Source organism: Nematolebias whitei, chromosome 2, assembly GCF_014905685.2.
Source record: "Nematolebias whitei isolate Nwh7 chromosome 2, NemWhi1, whole genome shotgun sequence".
Lineage (NCBI taxonomy): Eukaryota > Metazoa > Chordata > Actinopteri > Cyprinodontiformes > Rivulidae > Nematolebias > Nematolebias whitei.
The window spans coordinates 44,519,788-44,528,902 of record NC_056499.1 but is presented as its reverse complement, the minus strand read 5'-3'; the positions used below and the strand labels follow the sequence as shown (position 1 = coordinate 44,528,902).

Sequence of the window (9,115 nt, the reverse complement as noted above, 5' to 3'; positions counted from 1 at the left end):
AAGAACGGAGGAGGGGAAGAGGGAAGGGGGGGAGGAACAGAGCAACAGGAGGGGAAGGGGAGGGGGGGGGGGGGGGGGGGGGGGGGGGGGGGGGGGCAGTAAAATGAACAAAAAGAAAGAAGCATGTGGAATGTGTAGAGTTGGACATGTAAAAATGGTAATGAATAGAAAATGGACAGAGTGGAAAAAGGAGGGTCAGGAACAAACGGAAGTTGGAATAAAGCGGGGAAAAAGAAGTGAGCAGGGGAGCAGGAAAAATTAGCTGTCTGTTTCTATAGCGCTCATGGGAACCTCATTTTCTGCACTGTCTAATTTAAATAAAAGGCTTTTGGATGAAACCTAAATGTATGTTTTTGTAAAGGGGGCACACAGTACTACTTATTCCCAGTGGGCTCTTAAACCCAACACCACATGGATTCAGTGTATTTTATGGAACAGACAAAAACTTAGATCTAGAGACACAAAGGCATCAACACGTGTCTGAATTCTTCTGGATATATGTGTAAGATTTCTCTTTCATAAAGATAATCAAATTTGAACATGCCATGGAGAAAAATACCGATGTATTATGTAAATGTCAGAAAAAAAACAAAACCAACCAGCTATGATTTTTTTCTGCTGAAAAGGGTGTACAGTATGTTTTCACTCATTTAATAATGTTTTGGACACATTCAAATATCACTGTGGTAACAGAATATCTACACAGACAAATCCTTGGGGAGCCTCATGCATCATTCTTGATGTGCTGTACATAAAACCCTGACTTTTCTACCATATAAAAATGGATCTTCTATTCTTTTATTCACTACCACCTACTGAAAATAACTTTCTGTAATCAGAAGGCGACAGCATCTTCTCACGTGGACAGAAAGGAATTTGCATTTCCACTGACCATTTAAAGAGAAATAATCAGTTTGAGGGGTTCTGGTCAGGGTTTAGAGCTCATCCTCACTTGTCCTGTTAGAGCTCAGTGCTGCATTTGATGCAATCACAATATTCTAAAGGCAGTATAAAGTATCATCAACAAGGTCCTGGGTTCAATACCTGTTTTGGACCTGGGGTCTTTATGTGGTGAGTTTGCATGTTCCCATCACTGACTATGTGGGTTTCATCTCACAGTCCAAAAACATGCATGGCAGGCTGCCTTCAGGCTCAGGCCTCCATTCAAAAAGACATCTGTGATTTCAATGGGATTTGCCTGGTTAAATAAAGGTTAATAATTGGAGAGCAGTGGTACAGTGGTTAGAGAAGGCGAGCCTGTGATTGGAAGGTCCTTGATTTGACTCCTTGGACCGACAACATCAAAATGTGGGTGGGAAAGGTGAAACACTCACAGCTGCCTCCACCCTCATTCGTCCCACTCTGGGCCCTTGAGCAAGGCCCTTAACCCCCACCATCTGCCCTCAGGCGCCCTACATGGCAGCTCTCTGCTCCACACAGAGGGCTGTGGTAGCTCAGTGGTCTGTGGTTGTGTCAGGAAGAGCATCTGGCGTAAAAACTACAAGTCTGTGCGCGAGTTAGTTCGCTGTGGCGACCCCTGAAGAAGGGAGCAGCCAAAATAATAAATAAATAAAAGGTTAATAATAACAAAGGCAGTTTGAACACAAATCTGGGATTACCAGAGCCATTCTAAGATGGTTTAAAACATATTTAGAGTGCATCTCGGGGATACATGATTATCTTTTGAGAACAATTTAAAGTTCACATTTAGACACAAAAAAATATTTGTGATAGAAAGCAATCTACATTAAACAAGAAAGGTCAACAAGTCACCGCTTTAAACTAATGTTGTATTAAATCTGTTAGTTTCACACCATTCTGCACTTTTATGCATCTGACTAAAACTTATCTTAATTAAACCAACAAAAACTCCAACGCATCTCAGGAAGAAGGCGAAGAAGAATGATTTGCATGTGAGTTCAGGTCATATAATGGTATGTAATGGCGGCTGTGGCTGAGTGGTTAAAGCAGTCGTCCTCCAATGGGAGAGTTGGGGGTTTGATTCCACCAGCAGTCACATGCTGAAGTGTCCCTGGGCAAGACACTGAACCCCTCATTGCCTCTGATGTGTGTCCCATCGGTGCATGAATGTGATAAAGCTCTGATTAGTTTCTACAGATTCACATTATCTTTGTAGAGATGTAGAGTGTTGTATGAATGTGTGTGTGTGGAGGTAAATGAGGGCACAGATTGTGTTGTAAAGAGCTTTGAGTATCTTGATTAGAAAGAAAAGAGCTATATAAGTACAGTCCATTTATATAAACACAGCACCTCATTTTAGTTTTATAGTTCAGAACCCTGAATTGTTCTACTTGAAATGACAAAGTTCTTTGGATGAGCAGGGAAATGTCTTTAAACAAGAAAACAAGTCGAGTTGCCTTTTTTGGATTATTAGCATTTACCATGTCCTGGATAACTGAGCATCTACACCACCATGTTTCAACCATGGAACTTTAGCATCGTGACTGGAGTTCTCTTACCAGATGTCTATCCTTGATATCTCCTGCTGTGAGAAGTCTTCTTCAGCCACAGCAATAAGGGCAGTCTTCATCTACTCATGCACCTTTCATTTCAAAACTTTATGAACATAAGCCAGTGTTTAAACCTAATGATTAGGACTCATCCAGGTACAACGTTAGTTTGGATGTAAGGTCTTACCTGTCTCACAGTGGCGTCCTGTAAATCCTGAGGGACATACACATGTATTTGGAGACACACAGGTCCCTCCACTTCGACATCCCTCCTCACAGTAGGCTGGTAAAACAAAGTGGAAACAAAGTTAGTTTACTGTTCTGTAACTAGTATATAATAGTATAACAGCTTGCAGCAGTAGCATAAAAAGGATTTGAACATGTGTCGTTTAGGACTTTGCAAAGGCATTCCAAGGTGCAAAGTGGTTTCCTCAGAGGTTTTCTAAAAGAAGCTTGGAAAGTGAATATGGAGATATTTTCTTTGTACATGAGCTTAAAAAGGTTTATTTCCATTTGCTGTATCCATGTAATCATGTAACTTTAAAGCCCAACTCAAAATATACATTTTTCCTTTGGTTTGTTTTACATTTTCTTTCATGTTTGGGAAGATTTTTTTTTCTTCTTCCATTTCATTTTAATAGATAACAACGGGTTGACAAATATAAAACTATCACAATAAACATAATTAAAAGCTGATAAATATTTTTATGAAAGAAACATGACAAATGAGACAAACAGCCACTCACACTCTCAACCACACCAAGAAACGATTTAGAGTTACCAGTCAGCCTAACATGCATGGTTTTGGTGTGGGAGGAAACCAGGGTGCTCAGAGAAAATCCAGGCATGCTCAGAGAGAACAAGAAAACTCCACCCAGAACGGCCCCCGACCAGGATTTCATTCGGCAACGTTCTGGCTGAGAGGTGACAGCTCTACACACTGATCCACCATATTGCAAGGGAACAGTGCTAACCAGATGTGCAGCCATGCAGCTTCTGATCGGACAGTTAAGTTAAATTTAGATGGCCAAGATGCAACATTTGAAGTTCACTGCTGGAAGAGTGATGAATGCAGCTGAACAACCTTCGTGTCTGAATTTGTAAAATTCCACTGAGATGGACATTAAGTCTGTTTTTTAGAAGTTGTACTTCTCAACATTTTTTAAAGGGCATTTGTTGAAACAAATAAATAAATAAATACACTGACAGATTCTTACACAGTGATAAACTTTGATTTTTGCATGAGCTATAGTCTGCTCTGGCAAAACAAAGAAAAGAAAACTTGCGTTAAAACAGTGGGTCCTAACCCTAGTCCTTGAGGAACACCATCCTGACTGCATGTTTTAGTTGTTTCTCTGCTCCAGCACACCTGATTCAGTGGTTTAATTACTTCCCTAAGTTTGGCAGAAGCCTGTTAATCACCCTTTCATGCAAATCATTTGTGTTGGAACAGCGAAACAACTTAAACATGCAGGATGGTGTTCCACAGGGACCAGGATTGGGAACCATTGCGGTAAAAAATAGTGACCTCAAAGTTTTGTTTTATCAAAGCAGATTAAAAAAAAATGTTGGGATGAAGAAGCAAAGGTAATAAATTACATCATTTTTTATGATCATAATGATGAGAATTTGAATTATTTCATTCATTTCCACAGTCACCGACATAACATGAATTTGTCCCAGTATGGACAAATATTATTAGTGAAGTTGACAGGACCAGACATTTCCATGGCACAATACAAGCATCCCCTTCATTTTCTGCAGCTCATTTTTAATTAAACAGAATGCAATGTTTTTGTCTGTTTATTATTATTATTATTATTATTATTATTTGTAAATCTACATGCCTGACACATTTACAGCAAACCAAATAGGTATGTTGAGGGGCGTATCAAAAATGGCAAACATGAACAGGAAGTGTATAAGTGCTCAAATTGAGAAGAATTAAACCCAACATATAGGGCAAATCTAATTGAGAAAGTTCATTAAAGAAAATGTATGTAGTATTTCTAAGCCTAATTAATGACATGTTTTAGGAGATGAGCCTTAATGGGCTGAAAAATCTATTCATAGTCGCATACCAAGTGTGTAAGTATCTGTGTGCAGCAGCTTGTTTTGAATTAGTTTATGATACCAAAGAAAAACCATTTGTCTGCATAAATTAATACTACTGATGTTTGGAAATGAAGAAAAACAAAAAAACACTAAATATACAAACAAATGTAAGCCATAAATAAAAGCAAAGTCTTTTGCCAGAGGCTATTAGAGCTATTAATCTGACTGGTTCCACTGTGCAAGAACTTTTATCAGGCTCTCATTAGGAGCCCAATTGCCTCAGTACTAATAAACTTCACTCTTATAAATTAATTACACTTATATTGACACAATCTATCTCCAGCTCCAATTATCATTTGAACATCATCAGCGAAATGCTGCCTGCTTATTGAACTAATGACTTCAAAAGATGAAGGGGCACCACTGGGCCATCACCGGGGGCGGGGGTGCAGCGGAGCTGAGAGGAAGATCATTCTTTCCCAAAAGCCCAAGTTTACAGTTACTCTTACAATCTCATTCTTGTTAAGAAATGTCATTTAAATTACCGCCACTGGGGTAATATAATTCTTCGTGCACATTCACACTTGTCATAATGCAATAATTCAGTAATAATAATTCTACAGGCAATTATAAGGCAAATTAATATGCAACTCGCTGGAAATAAGTCATATGTTGGATTACATTAAAAGTAGAATGTATGTAATGAAATTAGTTTTTTTTATTTTAAATAAATTCAAATGACTGAAAAGACTGTTGTAATACTGTAGTATGCTGAACATAGAATGGGCTGCTGTATCTCAGAGGTTAGTTTTTTGGTCTTATAATCCGAAGGCTGCAGGTTAGAGCACATGCTGCTTCAGGAATAGAATCTGGAGTGAAACAATAACCACGTTTTGTTCACTCACTGTGGAGAAGGGAACAGCCAAACGGAAAACAACACTGAACATAGAGTGGCGCAAATTTACTTAGCGCAACATCCATGTTTTACTCTATCCAAATTTAAACACAGTGCATTTTGACAGAAAAACTTCAAGCCACAAGTAAAAGCATAAAGTGTTACTGTTGTCCATTTGAGAGAAATGCATTTAAATACAAAATGCATATCCTGTTGTATAAAGAACAACTTTAAAACAATTGGTAGAGTTTGATAAAGCATTTGTAATAACTTGAACAGTGACTGGTTAATTATATCTACAGTATTAAGTATTTCCTGATGCATGCTCAATAATCCAGATAGATACATTTAACCAGGTTAAGACATGTCGTCTGGACGGATTTTTCTTGTTGAAACGTTTTCGTCGGACAAAAGACAAAACGTTTCAACAAGAGGAATCCATCTAGAAGACCTGGCTTTACCTTGTTAGAGTACTAAGTCTTGTTATATTCTGAAAACTATATAGAGTTAACATTTTCTAAATAAGGGCAGCACGGTGGTGCAGTTGGTAGAGCTATCGCCTCTCAGCGAGCAGGCTGCACCAGTTCAAATCCCGGCTGGGGGACTTTAGTTTGCATGTTCTCTCCGTGCATGCGTGGGTTTTCTCTGGGTACTCCGGTTTCCTCCCACAGACCAAAAACATGCATGTTGGGCTGATTGGTAACTCTAAATTGTCTCTAGGTGTGAGTGAGAGAGTGAATGGTCGTTTGTCTCATTTGTCTCCATGTGTCCTTGTGATGGACTGGAGACCTGTCCAGGGCGTCCCCCGTCTCTTACACAGTGATGGCTAGACATAGGCATCAGTGATTTTCTGAATGAATGCATGTCACTATAGAGGCACTATAGGCAACAAGGGATTTTTGAAAAGTTAAATGGACTGCGCTTATATAACGCCTTTCTCTATTATCAAGATACACAAATCGCTTTACAACACAATCATTTACCCGTTCATACAGCACTCTACTATATCTGTACAAAGAATAATCAGGGTTTTATCACATTCATACACTGATGAGACACACATCGGAGGCAATGAGGGGTTCAGTGTCTTGCCCTGGAACACTTCAGCATGTGACTGCTGGTGGAATCGAACCCCCAACTCTTGCATTGGAGGACGACTGCTCTAACCACTCAACCACAGCCGCCCCAAGCTGGCCTCTGGTTGTTTGTCTTCACTGGGTGGAAAATCTTATCTTGAAAAATGATGGGATTTTAAGCCCTTTGGGACAAATCTTGAAAATAACATTATGCACAAGTAGATGCAACATTGCAACATTCGTTAATACCCAAAATGTGTGTTGGGACTGGATGTCAGCAAATACAACACCAAATTTTAGACTGTGTTTTGACTAATGTTAATTAGATTGTGTTGGGTTTATGCCTAAATTTACTGGTTAAAAATCCAAATCCTAGATTTACTTTCTATGAAAGTTGTATTAAAATGTGTTGAGTGGTTCACAAAACAATTTGCATTTAGACATAATTTTGGTCAAGGTCATGGACATTTATCACTAACTAATGTTAAATTAATGTTGAATGGTACATGTCACCATGTGTGTGAGTTAGCAGAGAGAGCTGGATGACAAGCTGATTTGAGGCTGCAGGCATAGCCGGTACTCCAAGGTTGCCTCCAACTCTGTGAGCTTGAAGAGCTGATAAATGACATAAAAACAATTCTTGCACACCGCCCATGGCAGATTCTTATGACCGGGCTTCATAGAGACATCTGCGTACTGCCCTTGCAAGTAAAAACAGTTAAATGTCTTCTCGTGTCCTCGCGTGACTTCTTTTAGTAATTAAGATGAATAGATTATATTTTTATCCAACAAAAGTCTTGCACAATGAGTAGCATTTAAGATATGTACTTTCAGCTACAAACACACAAAGAATTAGTTAAATTATAGAAATGTAAGTGTTTTTTTTATGTTCGGTTGACTGTGGCAGCCATCTTGAATTGGGTTGGCTTGTTCTTATCCAGTCAGTTTTCCCTGAATATCACATTCAAGTTTATATAATGATTCATGGTATATTTTGGTAACTAACAGACACACAAGCACACACAAGCACACACAAACACACACCAAATGCTGTAAACAAATCAATTTGATTGTAATTTTTTTAAAAGCTCAGCCCTGATTGATCATCTTCATTTTATTGATTTTTTTTTTTATCGCCAATCATGGCACATCCTGCAATACATAGGCTTTGAATTGAAGGGGAAAGAGAAATCTTTACAAATCTTCAGGGATGTTGAACAGCTGTTTTTCCAGCCACGTGTGTTTGCACGAATTTTTTCCCCCCAGTATCATGCTAAGTGCTAAATTATTGATGCGTTTCAAGAAACACGTCAAGAAACATGAAAACCCAGTAGAACGTTGCAATCAAACAATATAAGACTAGAAGTATTGTTGCTGCAGATCCTTCCTTCCTTTCCCTTTTCTGTGCTTGCAGGAACTGAAGGGTGAATCCAATTTTGTGTCACTAAAACTTTAAGTGTATCATTGATGCAACAGATTTGAAATTTCAGCAAACCCTGTTATCTTGTGCAAAGGATGTCACAAAACACGTTTCCTCATCTTTCTCAGTTTGTTTGCCTTGTGCCCATTCTTATTTATTTTGTTTTATTTCCCCCTGCTGCTCCATTTGTGCCTCTTTCACAAAACATTACCAGAGACCCCACTAAAGGAACACATCGAGAGCTGGAGCTCCAAGGGAAAGGATGGCCTCCTCCACTGAAATCTCTTTGACCTCCAGGTAAACTATCTCGCTGCTTAAATGAGCTAGTTGCTGACTCGTGACTTCCAGAGACATGCTTATACCCAAAGATTTGCTATTTGAGTTTCCCATTACAGGCTGTAGATTGCTTTCCAGTGGGTGGTGAGAAGGAAATCATTCCGGTCTCTGCTGTTGCAAGCAGCCAAATTCATGGCCATTGGGTGTCTAAGTACCCATTTCTGAATTAGGTGCAGGAATAACCAATGGGAAGCTTGTGAATATTCCACAATTTAAGTAGCGATGAAAGAAAAAAGGCAGTGGGGGGTGGGTGTGTAACTGGCAGAAGAGAAGTGATGTGATAATTAGCATTCACAGTGGCAAAGCACAGCTCAGTGATGTGTTGCACAGAGACATTTGTGCCCTACTGATAATAATCACAGCTCTAAAGAAATAAATTAAGTCCAATGAAGGTATAATTCTTGCTTATTTTCCAATGAATAATGGCATTAGATGTAAAGTAAAATTTAAGATTAATTTAATTTTACATGTGAATTGTGAAGAAAAAAAAAAAACCTACTGGAAATTCACATTTTAATTAGTGGCTGAACATTTCTTGAAGGAATCCATATTGCCGGATGCCGTTCACACCAGACTTTTAGACAAAGATCATCTTATGTTGAGATCTGATAGAGTTAGAGCTGTTTTGGTCACACTTTGAAAATACCATTATCTGTAATGACAAACGCCTAATGTGTGATGGAACTTGAAAGCAAATTATTGGTCAGCATCTGTAGAATGGACTGTTTTAGTCTTTTTTGTGTGTTTTTTTGAGTGTCAGGTTAGTGGCATACATACATACATACATACATACATACATACATACATACATATATATATACATATACATATATATATACATATATATATATATACATATATA

At 38.6% G+C, this 9,115-nt stretch overlaps 1 protein-coding gene across 1 annotated transcript in view; it reads right to left on the bottom strand.

Moving 5' to 3' along the window:
* LOC119426981 (protein kinase C-binding protein NELL1) overlaps nt 1-9,115 on the bottom strand; it is a gene marked incomplete at its 5' end in the record, with an annotated part of 564,971 nt that overhangs the window by 104,447 nt on the left and 451,409 nt on the right. The window contains one exon of the mRNA XM_037694556.1: nt 2,659-2,754. Coding sequence (XP_037550484.1) covers nt 2,659-2,754 — 96 coding nt within the window. The remainder of the gene's footprint in view (nt 1-2,658; nt 2,755-9,115) is intronic.